General features: G+C 38.7%; 2 protein-coding genes across 2 annotated transcripts; one reads left to right on the top strand and one right to left on the bottom strand.

Moving 5' to 3' along the window:
- Positions 1-117: 117 nt before the first annotated feature.
- On the top strand, positions 118-3,054 carry LOC126872522 (immediate early response 3-interacting protein 1). Its single transcript, XM_050632589.1, has 4 exons — positions 118-296; positions 2,262-2,497; positions 2,699-2,800; positions 2,875-3,054. Exons 2-4 carry the CDS (start codon positions 2,407-2,409, stop codon positions 2,928-2,930), a joined length of 249 nt encoding a protein of 82 aa, XP_050488546.1. The 5' UTR covers positions 118-296; positions 2,262-2,406; the 3' UTR covers positions 2,931-3,054.
- A 2,400-nt stretch (positions 3,055-5,454) lies between these two features.
- LOC126872518 (pro-resilin-like) lies at positions 5,455-14,647 on the bottom strand. Its single transcript, XM_050632585.1, has 2 exons — positions 10,906-14,647; positions 5,455-10,327 (listed from the first exon to the last, which is right to left on the bottom strand). The coding sequence occupies exons 1-2, from the start codon at positions 11,182-11,184 to the stop codon at positions 9,833-9,835; spliced, it is 774 nt and encodes a 257-aa protein (XP_050488542.1). The 5' UTR covers positions 11,185-14,647; the 3' UTR covers positions 5,455-9,832.
- Between the last annotated feature and the right edge of the window lie 208 nt (positions 14,648-14,855).

A 14,855-nucleotide genomic window follows, 5' to 3' on the forward strand; every position in this document is an offset into this window, starting at 1 on the left:
CTGGCCAATCAACGATACGCTCACCCCACTACTAGTATACAGCAATTGTGTTGGGAACACGTCGAATGTATTTACGTTTGAGAACAAAACGTTGATATTTACTGGGCCACTGCAACCTTAGACAATGCGACTTTTTACATAATAATTTACAAATCTGCGTGAAAATATCAACAGCGGGCATGGAGGAATTTGGTAGAATTTTTATTATATAACGATTGTACAATGTCTCAACTATAATTTCGACAGACGCGAGCTACGTTCCTCCAAATTTGAATCGCCGTTATAGTGCTTTTTAGGTAGGTTTATTTTGGTCGATTAACTATAATCGCTTTACTTAGACATTATTATAGACGTTACTTAGACATTATTATAGACGTTACTTAGACATTGCATTATAGAAACGAGTCTAATTTGGACCATTAACGTATTAATTCTTGAAACGATGACAACATAGAATTTCGTTCTTAAGAGTTCAATTGTACGCGCCTTCAGTTCACACGAACTGATACCAGAATCATTCTTTCGTCTCGTTCCATCATTGGACCTCATGCCTCATAAATTGTTACCGTAACGTGTCACGTAATTCCTAATTGCATGGCTTAAGCATTTTACTCTTGCTTCCTGGGTAACAGTTTCGACGTCACCCAAGTATTATTTATTGTAGGCAATAGATTAGATAATACGCGATTCGGACTGAAAACAAGATTGCAATAACAAATGATAATTATTTAAAATCTACTTGGATGAAAAGTTGCAAGCTTTGAATATCATTTCTTTTGCAATTATGCGACGATTAAAATAATATTTGCTTTGATTGGTATCTAACGTTCACGAATCGACCTTCCTATTTTTCTTCATCTGTTAACCGACCAAAGTCCACGTTTGTTTCTTCTATTTCTCCGATGATATTTAGCGAACACGAGCGGTCAGACTCGTGTACTTCACATTCAGCGTCATTAAATTCAGTCGGTGAATGGTAACGCGTTATTACCCTGTGAAATTGCAGTAGGTACAATCTAATACGGCATAAATTATGGAAATAGTTCGCACACTGATGTGGATTTGAATCATAAGATTTCTTGGAATTGATTCTATAAGTTTGATTATAATGTAGTTTATTGCTGCGTCTAGTTTTTTGAAAAATATACATTTTTATGTGACAGAAGATCTGTAATCATACGATTTGCGTAATTACTGGGAAAATGAATCAGAGTACCTTGTGATTTATATAGAAAGCTAAAATTAAGGCAATCGTTATCGTTGTATATGAAAAATATTATTATCTGTTAGGGGATGATGAATGACTTGAACGAATTCGTGGAAGATCTAAATTAGTCGAGGAAACATTGGCTTTGGAACAATTTTTCTATATTGTCCTGTTGCCAAATAAGACGTACATTGTATACGTTGGAAACTTTTCCTGAAATTAATGATAGTTTTGTCTGAAACTTTTTTTAATCCTAGCATAATGCAATATTTTCTACAGTTGCATAAATGTGACATTTGGAACACGTGATTCACGCGTACTTTCCGCCGACGCGAGTTTAGTCTGTGTTGCAATTTTTTGCAGTAATACAACACTTGTTCGAGGCTGCGAGTTAGCATAGCTTTTGCTGAATACTTATCGTCTACAAACAAGAAAAATTTTTGCACACGTCAAATACGTTCGTGACTTTCATCACGATATGAAAGATTCCGACTTTTCTTTGCATACGCAAAACGATATCAGAATATTAAAATCCACGAATTTCCTTACACGTGATAAACGTGTGCCTCGAACGCCGCATGATAAAATGATGATAGAGGTCATGAACGATCGAGGGTAGCATGAAATGAACTCTAAGTTCTATAACTAAATCGGCACACATGAATTGTTAACGTAACTCAATTGAGAAGAGAGCGTCGAATCGTCTAGAAACACTCGTACTCCTGTTCCAAAAGCGTTAGTGCCAAGAAGGTGCGCTTTGTCGTTCAATTATTATAAATAGAATAATGCTCCTAACCATCCGTTGTATTATCGCGTTGTTAAGTTACTTGTAAAGTCTACCGATTCTTTCGAGTATCGTTTTAAGGCTCTTAGTTTACATATCGTACTATTTCTGCAAGCATTTGTAAAACGTTATCGATGAAATCCAAGATTATCTTATTTTTGGAATCTTGAGCGATGTTTAAATCTCGAGATTACTCTAAATGTATTTTGACATAGTAGAAATAAATTTTAATTCAAATTTCCCGCATAACGCCATCGTTTTAATTGCTAGTTTCCAGCGGAACATAGAAGATGGCAGGACGGTTCCTAATCGATACAAATTGATTGGTTGATGCGTATGAAGCTGTTTTACCTTTCCCTACACTCGTGGCGCTGCGTGATATTCTCAATGTTATCATTCATCATATCGATATAATATGGCGTTTACACTTTGGACACTTTTTGAAGCGACTATGTTGTGTTTGAATGCGATCTGCGTTTTGAACGAAGAAAGATTTCTTGCAAAAGGTACACAATATCGTCATATTTTTGTTTGTATTATTCTTTTATACTGAACTTTTTCCCTGCATAGAAATGAAGAATTTGTAGGTTATGTTATCTATTGTATTTACATATATCGTATGTATGATAAATATATAAATCATATGTATATGTTTTTACTTGTATATTGGAATATATTACTTAGTTTTTGTTTAAACATTGTTACAGTTGGTTGGGCGTCGTGGCAAAATGTTCAAGGCTTCGGAGAACCTCCTACAGCAAAGTCACAAATTTTAAACCTTATTAGGTCCATACGAACGGTGGCACGAAGTAATTACACACAAAATATTTTAATTCGTTTGATAATTAATTTAAATTTAACACAAATATGTTGTTTGTTGCAGTTCCATTGATATTCCTAAATATCGTAACAATAATTGTGAAACTGGTGCTTGGGTGAAAGAAACGATTGATGGTGTAAATAAAAGGACAATGAGCTGTGAAAAGTGATGTACATAAACGCAAAATTACATTCTTTTATTTTTACCTTTGTATCGAAGAGTAAAGTATTTTTTATTATATCATGTTTCGGCGTATTTTTGTACTGCAAGTATTTTAAAAGATAGCAGTATTTATACATGTTGTTTCTATCTACATCACTTCTTATTTATTTTTATATTATTTTGTAAACTTCAATTGTTTAGTTATGTTGGATATATTTTACATATTTTCCAATCACCGTAGTGAAGACAAAAAAATTCCTTATACAATAATGCGGTAATTCACAACAAACCTTTTATCATATCAAAATACATATATTTCCATATATACTTAAATATTTATCTAAAATATCATTCAATTTTTCGAACTTTTTAGAATATTTCTTTCCACGTTACCCAGCAGTTCCTGTTCCATCTGCATTAAACATCTGCTTTTTCCTACACTAAACAGCATCTACTTACTTCATTTTGCCAATGGCTACAAATAAACTTGAAACAACCGTCGAATTTCATATTACATCAACTCTATAAAAGGAAGTTTGTCATGCGCCTTCAACATGTAACTGTAAGTTGCAATTTAGTTCCATTTCTTTTTATCGACGCCAACAATTGAAAATCTCATACTTCGTTAGGAGAATCGTCAAAGAATTGAATATTTTTTTACTTTTATTTTATTTCGAAATTCTATTTACTCAAGACATGTGTTTGGAACTTGTTTCATTTTCTTAATTAGTCATTTACATTTTATTTCTGAAAGTACGGGGAAATTTCATGGTGAAGAGATGCAACTATGGCGAACTTCCGCTACAGGACATCTCTTTCCGTTAAGTGTCTTCGAATGTACTCTCTCATGGGTAATTTAAATCATAAATCAACAGACGAACGTACTGTAAATTATGTTCGACTTGGTGTGAGATGTAAGTAGTAGGACAGGATGCTTATGCCTGTTTGTCTTCGTATTTTCATAGACGACGTGATGACGCACGCGGGAAGCCAATGATTTTCTCGTAACTTTCTCCCCTTCTTCGTTTTCTCGGGCTGGAAGTAACATATATACATACGCATCTCCGTGCAGTCAATAAACAAGTGTCATGTCGACTTTGCATTCTGTCATTAGCTATCAATAACTCAATTTTTGTCACATTTCAGCAACGTTCAACAAATTTCCTAATTTCTTAACATCTTATTGCCAACTTTAAAATCTTTCGTTTCTTATTTCTATCTTTAAAGGATCAATTTATTTTCCTCGAGTTATACCTTGAAATATAGATACATATCTTACGTCTAAAATAGACTCACTAAACACGGAAAATCGCCACTGAAACGCACATTTGTTTACGTCCGCTTAATCATATATTCAAAACGATAAATAGAATGATTTAACTATTTCAATTTCCTCCGTTAGATTTAATTTATAGTGTCCATTAATCTTGGACGCCTTCGTGGTCGATTCGAACGGAAATCGTGAGGCAATATAACGACTGGATCACTTCTGGCTGATCTCCTTCACCGTAATAGTCATAGAAGTGATAAACACGTTTGTGCAATCGAATCCCTGCGATTTACACAATTTCTGAGCACGTATGGGTCCATCAAAATTGCACCGCTTTTTTCTCTCGTGCAAGTTCCACAGTTGCAAGTGCAACCTGCATTCCCTGGACTCTTTCGTGTAATGCTTGTTCAAGTTACATAACCGACCCTCATCAGAGAATCTCTCTTTCCTTCTTTTTTAATTTTTTCTTGCGAATGGCTGAAGCTGCTCGATTAGCTGCGCCGATCCACGGCAGTGCCTATTCCATTTTTCGCGGAATACAAACCTGTTGCGTAACCTTTCCGACTTTGTACGCGCACGTGCATGCTGAACAACGCGGAATGTATATGTGTGTTCACAAGATACCAGAAATCATTAGAACCGCTAAAGATATAATTTGAAGAAAAGAGGAAGAGGAAAGAGATATTCGTGGAACTTTCTTGACATTCTGGCGAATGAATTCCTCCGTTCTTCTTTGTTTTTCTTTTCAAAATCTGTGAGAGAATGTTGTGCAAGTTTGTTATCTATCGACCACGGTTGTTTATGCAAACTCATCCACATGTTTATCAACGCAATTCAATAAATAGACTTGAATAAAAAAGTAGAGATTTGCTTCGCTTATCAAATACTATATTATGATTACTGTATTTTAGATATTTTCTATATTTATCTATTGTTACGTCCGATGACCCAGAATCCATCCCTCGACCAATTTGCTATGCAAATATAATTAACTGGATCGCAATAATCCTAAGGAATTGTTATAAAACTAAACATTTATATTTTACCGTTAGGGCCCTTAATTGTTATAAAATATATACAAGTCGATACATTCCTTATGCTAATTGCTCCATTAGGTAAAAATGGGAAGGTCTCACTCAGAAGGGCAGGAAACACTCAGCAATAGTTTTCCTCTGCGACAGTGTCTACACAAACACAACTATTGTCTTTATTTTACAGCATAGGTTTACACAGATCGGAGAGATGTTCACTGTTCAATGGTTTTGTCTATTTTTCCTCAGGTGTTCTCGTCTCATTACGGAGGAAAGCTCGGTGTGGGTGCGCCCTTTTTAATTAACAACGCGGATTCGCTGTTCGCACCTTCCATTAGGAAAAGTGAGGATAACGATCCACGATGCCAATTGGTTATGGTCATTCTTTCAAAAGGATGATTGGAAAGTAATTCTGTTATATTTTATGATTTTTATCGTTTGTAATACACGGTTATTTTTTCAGTTTTTTCATCAGTGTAAAAATTTAATTAACGCATTAAAATTAATTAACGTCTCTGTCTAAGAAAAATGGCAGTATTTTAAAAAATATCACAAGAAAAATCGAGTTACATGCAACGGATGAAAGCAACGGAAAGTGTCGATACAATTGTCGGTAGTAGTATTGTTACCAGGTCCCATAATTATAGAAGGCGACGTATCTTGCTTTAAGAAGCTCGTTAAAAAACGCATCCGTTGTCGCGTTAATGAAGACATCAGCCATATGTTGGGCAATCGGCATTAGGCTCAAAAGCTTGTGGCGCAGAAACAGGATTAGCGAAAGTAAAGCAGACAGGGCCATTGTAAACGCGCACATTTTACGAGCCGGCTGCTCGACAAATCTTCTTCCCATAATTGGCCGAGCAGATCGCATTGTGCGTCATCGTGCCCGCGTTTTTCTCTCCTTTCACACGCTGCGACTTCTCCGGATCTGATAGATCGTCCGATTACGTGTTTCTCGTGGAAAAAAGTTCGTTATGAGCTTCGAGACTGAAAAAGTTGAAAAAGGAATTCGAATTCTACGTTGTTTAAAATTGTTGTATTAAAATTATCGAGAATTATTATCGTATTAAATCCTAATCTTACATTATTTAGAATTGACATATACATTTTCAATATTAAATTACTTGGAATATTTTTATCATTTCAATGCGAAGACAAAGAGCTTTTTATGTTCGCGTTAAAGTATTCATTTCTTTTAGAAAAGTACATGTAAAGGAGTTTAGATATTGGTTTATTGGATGAAAATCTCCGTGCGATTGGCTTTTTAAAAGAATCCTTTTTGGGACATGGAATTCCACTTTGCAATTTCATCCAGAACTGGAGCACGGATGGACCTCATTGCGTGAGCGTTTTTCCTCCTTTCGCACGGCTTCTGCCTGGCAGGCACGTTTATGGATTATGTACGGCTCTTACAAAATTCCACAGAGAGTCTCACAGTTCCTCTTCTCTCCTTTCCCCTTTCTCGACCTCGCCATCCCTGGCGAAGAGTCGCGGCACTTTCCCTGCTGGACGTCGTACATACGTAAGTCCTTTTAAAATGGCCGAATCAGAATTGACATTCCGATTTTCTCGTTGTTCATAGAAATAACACTTTCTCAATCGCTACTATTCCTTTGTTAATTCCAAAGACTAGAACGATATTTGTATATACATGAAAAATAGTACTCGATAAATTTCGTCATTTGTTTAGCTATTTCATATTTTTCCTTTGAACAATCAGATGAATATAGAAGATGATAGTTTCACAGTGTATAAAGAAGTTGTTTGGTAGTGTTTGAGCAACGAAGAACATCCTATGAAAGGCTCCAAGCCTTTTCACGCAATATCTCCTCCACGTTTTTACTATTAACGCCTTCCGCTCTCTCGATAGTATTTTTTTTTTTATTGTCCACGATATCTCGCCGACATCAAATATTTATTTTTCTTCTGTAATGTGTTACACGCTCTCTTGCGCAAAATCAGCCCGATAAAACACAACGACGTTACCAGGAATACGGAGAAATATCCAGCTTGATGATTTAATTTAGCTGTAGTATAGCGTTCGCGACTTATTCTTCATCACGGCGTGTTTAATTGCACCAGGCTCGCATTGTGTCCGAGACGCTGGCTGATTACTTAATTCTAGCGCACGTTACACAATTTCTAATTACCCGAGCCGCGGAACTCCTGGTGATCCTAAATCGAAATTGTTTCGAAAGCCACAAGAATTTCCTATTTCGTGAGAATTTCTATATTATCGATTTAATCACATCGCTTTCAAACAGTGCAATAAGATCATCATAAAAGACAGACATTCCCATTGAACATTATGGATTTCATAAGGCAGGCACATCAGCTCTTCTAATGGAGGAAATTCTAGCGCTTGACTTCAATAAATCTGTTACGTGTACCGATTGCACAAACAACGAAATCTAAACACGCGTAAGCGATTTCACGAGGCGTATCGCGGCGTATTGCTTAGCGTCTAAACGTTTCCATTGGTTACGGACTTACGTACGTCGAATCACAGTTGAAAAATTTCCTGTAAATTTCTGATAACACGGAATACTATCTCGTCGAATTGATTTATAAAATTCAAATGACGTTAATAGTAGAAATCTTCTGATCGGTTATTATTTGCTTCTCAAAAATACATTATCCGAGATAAAATTGAAACCTCGAGACAAAATTTCTGTCAACACAAGATACTATTTCGTCGAATCGTCTGTAAAATTCTAATGACGTTCGTTAGAAATCTTCTGATCGATTATTATTTGCTTCTCGAAAGTACGACATTATTCGGTAATAATTCAAAATCAAGAGTACACAACATGCGCACGTAGTAGAGTCTCGCTCACGTTGAAGCGAGTAGAATAGCGAAGTGAAGCTACTTTCGAATCCCTGACCGGTGTCCAGGCTTCTTCGATCCGCTTTACGAGCATCTGTTAAACGCAGCTCGTGAGAATTTACGTCATGTCCAAGCTGGAGAAGCCCGTGAGCCCAGAGGCGGTCTGCGAACGAACCATCGCAGTCGGTTCTGATCGGTACAGTGAAAGGAGAAAGGCGTCTGTTGAACGAGAAGAAAAAAAATTGGTCGTCTTTAAAGGAGGAGGAATATTCACGTAGCTGCGAGCGAACGCCCAGAGGTCACGAATGGCATGGGACCTAGAGTAAGAACTTGGTGGTTGTAATTGAGGAAGAGACCAAATCGATAAGGAAAAGAGAAATTAAGGACAAGGAAGAGGAACAGCAAAGGATGGAAAAGCGACCAAAGAGTCGTCGTTGGTGAAAAGACACGTCGAAATAGAACACAGGCGGTTGTTTCAACGGTGGCGACGTTTTTTTTTATTTTTTTCTACAAAAAAGCCTTTATACAAGTATAAAAAAAGATGCGTAGTTAAGGAATAGCGTTTAAGACATATAAAAAATATAATGTATTTGTGTTGTGTTTCTTGTATGTACGTATGTATTTCGTGTCAGCGTTCGCTCCGTTCCTCGAACTCATTTTTATCTTTTATTCCTCGTTTTTCATTACTTTTTTCTTTTTTCTTTTTAGATAAGTTGTTCGATCTTCCTTGAAGTAACTGTTAGACCAGGTTCGATGATGTACGCGTTCAGTTCCTCCTCGTACTGTCGGATGACGCAGCGAACGCTGTGGAAAGCGTGTGTAAATTGTATTTACAAGGCGCGTTCTCGCGCCGATCACGGCTTCGACTTCGGCTCCGGCTCCACGGCTATGCCATCTCGAAGTCATAACGAATGTAACTTACGTTGAATCTCCTATGAGATCGTTCTCGATAACGATTTGTTTCTTTTCGTGTTTTCGACTCGTATGTTTCTATCACTGGTTACGATTTTGGATCCCTCGTGGATCCGACCGCGACGACGACGATTTTGGTACGATAAGAAGATTGACACCTCGTCGACGCTCAGATCGTTAGATCTATGTGGCCGGTTCGTTCGAACGTTCAAGTTCACTCCTCGAACCCTGACCCGTTGAAGCGACGACCTTTTATTCTCCAACGAGCCAGTAGCCAGGAGTTTCTGTTATCTTTTAGTACGTACGCCCGCGATTCCTCGGAGGATCGTGGCCCGTTGAAACGACGACGATTTGATTTCAACGAAACAGGAGCCTCTGGAATCCCTGCTCGATGTTAGCTTATACGTACACCTTTGATTTCATCCTCGTCCTTTACCCCTGAGAATCCTGATTCGTCGAACGACGACGACCCTTTGAAAATAGCACCATCTTTCTATTTTCTATTATAGTATTCTTTTCAACGATCCGTCAATTTTACGACGACCTTCCGAGCGGACTTTAGAAGAGGATAGGTTTCGCTTGAAAGAAATTCCTCTGTCCGGTTATAGAAACCTGGATTGTCCTGTGTTTTACTATCGATTAATCTATTTTTGGTTTTTCTCGATTCAACCTTAACCTTCGTTTCTCTCGTTCGTTAGGAGTTTCAGCTCGGAAGATAGTCGCGGTGGTCGACTGGTGTCTTCACTCGCTCTCACTCTTTCTCTCCCTCTCTTGCTCTCCCATCATCCAATCTGTAGTTTAATCTGATGTATGACCGTTTTAGTACGGTGCACCGTAGCTACCGCTTGGCCTGCTTGGTACTCCGTAGCTTCCGCTTGGTCCGCTTGGATAGCCACCAGACCCATGGGTCACTTGGTTGAACTGTGCCACTTGGATGGCCTGCCTGATTCCTTCGAGATCGATGCCTACAACGCGTGTCTGGTAACTTGGTACACCGTAGGACGAGCTTGGTACACCGTATTGACTGGATGGAGCGCCATAGCTCGAGCTAGGGGCGTAACCACCACCACCACCTATGAATCCACTGCTCTGTTCTTCCCTCAGCAAAATCTGACGGATTTGTTCGAGCAACGCGCCATCGACGGATGCTCCCTCGCTGGTTTGGTAGCCGGTTGATACAGCGGTGTATCCACCACCACCACCACCGCCACCACCTATGGAGTAACCACCCCCTCCGGATGGCCTGCTGTAGCTGTAGCCGGACGAGATCGGTGGTTCAGCCAGGGCGAACCCTGCTAGACCGACTATCATACACTGGAAAAACGAAAGACATCAACCACGTTAGTGTCTGTTGTATTCAAGATTATCATTCTGAAATTATTATCATTATAAGATATAGAAAGCAGTTAGAAGCGCGATACCTTCGAGAAAGTGCTGTTTGAAAGAGGAGATTCGGATGTACAAAGTTCAATCAACCATAGGGAAAAAGAAGACGCGAAATCGCCACGATCGTTGAAGCGTAGTTGAAGTTAAATAGAAATCACACGACCGAGAGGGAAAGCGGGAGTGCAAGATATCGTTAACAGGGAAACTCGATAGATACATGCATCGAAGTAACCGAATAGATAGAAGGTAATCCCAGCGGAACATAACGGAGTTTCCGGTTCTAAAATCGATACAGGGACACAAAGTTTTAACAAGAATCGGGGACACGAATCACTTTTCAAATATCCCGTGGATCTCACTTTTTTAAAAAGATGTCTACACTTTGTCCATGCACACTCGCATTCGCTCTCTCTCTCTCTCTCTCTCTCTCTCTCTCTCTTTCCTTCTTTCTCTCTTTCGTTTGATTCAATTTAAGAATAATGCTTAAAAGATTTCAGCGTGCTTACCGCGATCAGAGGATTCATGTCGGCTTCTGCGATGCCGCTCTGTTCTGTGACTCTGAGCAAGGTAGACCAGGGTCCTTTATACCCCACGAGAAGCAGGGGGATACTTGAAGCCCCCACAAAGAAGAAGAGACGGGGGCCTCTCAAGTGAGAGTAATTCAGCTGTGAGACGATTCTCTCCTCCCCTCTCCCTCCATGCCTCTCCTCTGTCCTTTCGATTGTGTTTGTTTCTCTCTTTCTCCGGTGGACGTTACACCTACCACGTCCTCGTTGCCCGTCCATCCACAATCCCTCGACCCTCTGCCCTCAGAAATAACCGATTTTGGACGATCCTCGTGTTGCAAAATGTCTCTCTCTCTCTCACTCTGTCTTTCTTTCTCTCTTTTTCTCTCTCTGGCATCCACACGGCCAACGGGCCTCAAGTTGCGTCCTAGACCTAGACTCTTGGTACACACTTGAGACATCGAGCCTTTGGATGATTTCACAAATGTAGGTTTCGAGCCGATCGTATGGCGATGCTCGATCTTGGTCCGGGTTTCTTTTACAATTACATGGCGCAATAACGCTTCGAAGAAATTTAACGAACAGGTGTTCGATAATTTTACGCTCCACTTCGCCATTTTTTGGTTTTTCTTCTGTAAGAGATCTAAAAGACTGCAATGTATTTTTTAAATTGGAATAAGAATATCTTTTCGAATGGATGTAATATCTGAAAATTACAGATTACTTGAATATTTATCAAGATACGAACATAGATATAGGATATTTATTTATTTATATTGGAATCAGAATATTTCTCAAATAGGTGAAGTGTAAATTCTATATGATTGGAATAATTGTTTAAATATAAGCGCAGATATGGAATATCGATTTATTCAGACCAGAATTGGAATATTTTTTAAATGTATAAAGCGTCTACAAATTCATTGCGAAAAGATTGCAAAGAAGTGCGATGTCGCCAACGTTCTGGCGTAATCGTTCAAGTTCTAACTCGATATCGATTGATTCGTACGTTGGTTAATAAATGCGCTTCCAAATCTTGCTAAAATTCCCGTCATTTATATTCCACCTGCGTGTTTGCAGGAGGCACGTAGACCCATCTATCTAAGTAACATCGCAAGTAAACCAACGGATTCTTCGTTTCTTTTTTTTTTTTCATGATACTTTAATATATTTATTCTAGTACCTTACAACGTCTCTATTCTTCACCTTACTGAGAAATCCGTTTTTACCCAAGGAAATTTCACTCTAATATCGAATGCAATAATACGACCAAGCGATTTATGCCGCGAACGGAAATCTCATAACCGATTTCCGTGTTCTCGTCGAACCCGTTTTGTTTTTAGATCGCAGGAAGCGAGACGATATTTTATTTTCATATTTAATCCGTTAAATACATCCATCTTTCTACTTTTCAACCTGACAATTCTCTGAAAGCGATATTCTTCAAATAATCCAATTACCATTAACAATTTCTAGATGTTTTTCACATCTTGCTAATGACTAATCTCATCATGTGACAAGCTTATGGAACATCGTTCACTAACGAGAAGATTCGATCCAGAAGTTTGCACAGTTCTTTGTGTTGATTTTATGTAACCTGGTTACGTAGTCTTAGCCTGAGCGAAACATGTCGTACGAACATGTCGTACGAATATGTCGCAGTCATCGAGCGTATCCTACAGCCACCCGTTAGATCGTTGATCCCTGATCTCCAGAGGGAGAGTATCAGGAAGAAAAGTGCGCGATCAACTGTCGTATCATCCTTGTAGAATTTCCTTGCGTCTCGAGCAATCATCGTCGGCTCTCCTAACAGCGTGTTCATCTTAAGGTGCATCCTTACCGGTATTCATCAAGATCTCGTGATCAGCTCACCGCCTGTTACTATACTATAGCAAGTAATCAAAGTATCTTATACATTTTATATTTCTGGCACGTTATACGTAATTTTACATCTCTAAGTTTCCTGCGAATGCGTACAAATCCGCAGTCAAACAGTAAGAGAATTTGTGCAATCGTCTTGCGACTACTATTTGCTAATATCGTTCGCGGTGAGTACGCGCCTTTATTCGTCTTCGACTAATACGTTTGTATACATTTACGTCCATCTATTTGCAAACACAGACGCATACGTTCACGGAGAAATATTAGACGATATCGAACGGTTGTTCAGCTGGTTGGTCAGCACGTTGGCGATGGTACCACGAAATGAGAGGGAAAACGCTTTCTTCGTTGAGGAATTTAATTATCCGGCTCGTGAACTCTTGACCCACTTTTCGACACGATTCCGATCCAATGTTTCTGTCATCCTTCGCCTCTTTCTTTGCCTCTGTTCACCGGGTTCGCCTTATTTCCGGCCAGATTTGCGCGTCCCACGAGCGCGTGTGCGCGGTCAGTCGTTGCTGCGAAGCTTTTTCTCGCTGATCGTCGAGGCGAGTTCGTGTCGCTCGTTGGAAAAGCGGGAAGTAAGATGGATTTCGATGCTCGCTTCGGAAACCGTTCGTTGGTTATCGATGAAGGAAACAGGAAATTAGACGTTTAGTGCACCGGCAGATATATCGTTTCTGTTGATTTTTGCTCGATAACAGGGGGAGAGTCGTGGTAAAGTTGCAGTGTTACGAAATATCTACGTACACTGATGCCGAGAAGTCTTAGGATAGTTATTACATCCGTGTCTGAAAGCTGAAAAAGCTAAGTAGTCGGGAAAGAATGTCGTTTAATATAAAATGTATTTTGTACGATGATAAAAGTAGCTAAATCTACTAGGCGCTGATGTATTAATAACATTATTGAGAAACGTATGGAATTGTAAATTTGTAATTTACATGGAATATTGAAATTATACCGAAAACAAGAGGTCTTAAGACTTCTGAGTGGAAGTGTACGTGCTCAAGACTCGTTGCAATGCTGTTTCTTTGGAAAAAAAGTCACATTCTAAACGCATAAGTAATTTTATGCTGGGATTCATCCTTATGGTAATTCGCCTCGAGTGAAAGTGATTTTTATTCGAATCGCATTTGACCTGAAATTTTTTTCTAATCATTCTAGAATGTACCGGGGATATATTCTCGTAATTCCACTTTTGTTAAACGCGCCGATGTACGTTGAGAAGAACGGAAGCTTCGATGAACATTAAATCTTTGGAATCATTAACGACAACGACTGGTATAATGTATGGTCCACGATAATACCGTGCATCGCGGGGTAATTTATCCCGGTGCATTTAAACGAATCGAGCAAGAGAAAGCCAAAGCTGCGGAGGTGGAGCGCGCGAATCCTGCTTTTCATTATAAAATTAAATGGATCGTACGGTACATACGCGGTATTCTTTCGACAACTTGCAAGATTCTTTAAATTATATTCAACTTCTCGTAATTATACGTTTTGTATGAATCATCAATGCCGATATCGAAGAGTGAAATTGTTAAAATATTTTTCAAAAAGGGGACACGTTCTCTTTTACGACGACCAAAAACCAGAAGAAAGAGAAAAAAGTAAAAAGACGTTGACCTACTCTGCGGATTAAGTGGTGAAATATCGAAGGCAGTGTCGCAGTATTAGTTCGTCCAATAAATTCCTGCTGCGATTCGATCCTACACCTTTCCTAACATGTTGAACGACACGCTACTAGCATGAGCTTACAAGATCAAGTTCAATTTAGAGAAGACACTTGAAATGAAGAATCAGTGAATAACAAGTAACGCAGATTATTTAGGAGGAATAAATATGATAGGTAGAGGGCGGATTTTTATGTATTTATAGGAATTTTCAAAGTACAAAATTACATGGAATATAGGTTCGAGGTTCTTTTTAATTATATGCTCAAAAATATGAACTTGCATAGAAATTCGCAGGCTAATAATAACTAGGATGTCGTTGGTTTTGTAACTCTGATGTTACTTAATGGCTAAAAAACTGTATTCTAATATAAACTACTTAGAAAGAGGAAGAAA

The sequence above is a fragment of the Bombus huntii genome, chromosome 13 (genome assembly GCF_024542735.1).
Source record: "Bombus huntii isolate Logan2020A chromosome 13, iyBomHunt1.1, whole genome shotgun sequence".
Classification (NCBI taxonomy): Eukaryota; Metazoa; Arthropoda; class Insecta; order Hymenoptera; family Apidae; genus Bombus; species Bombus huntii.

What these genes read in the sequence shown, in the direction of transcription:
- LOC126872518 (XM_050632585.1), bottom strand. Translation starts at nt 11,184, where the DNA reads ATGGACGGGCAACGAGGACGTGGTAGGTGTAACGTCCACCGGAGAAAG. An exon ending in ACATGAATCCTCTGATCGCG is followed by an intron (nt 10,328 to 10,905) that starts GTAAGCACGCTG and finishes TCGTTTTTCCAG; the next exon opens with TGTATGATAGTCGGTCTAGC.
- LOC126872522 (XM_050632589.1), top strand. Translation starts at nt 2,407, where the DNA reads ATGGCGTTTACACTTTGGACACTTTTTGAAGCGACTATGTTGTGTTTG. An exon ending in AGAAAGATTTCTTGCAAAAG is followed by an intron (nt 2,498 to 2,698) that starts GTACACAATATC and finishes ACATTGTTACAG; the next exon opens with TTGGTTGGGCGTCGTGGCAA. An exon ending in CATACGAACGGTGGCACGAA is followed by an intron (nt 2,801 to 2,874) that starts GTAATTACACAC and finishes TGTTTGTTGCAG; the next exon opens with TTCCATTGATATTCCTAAAT.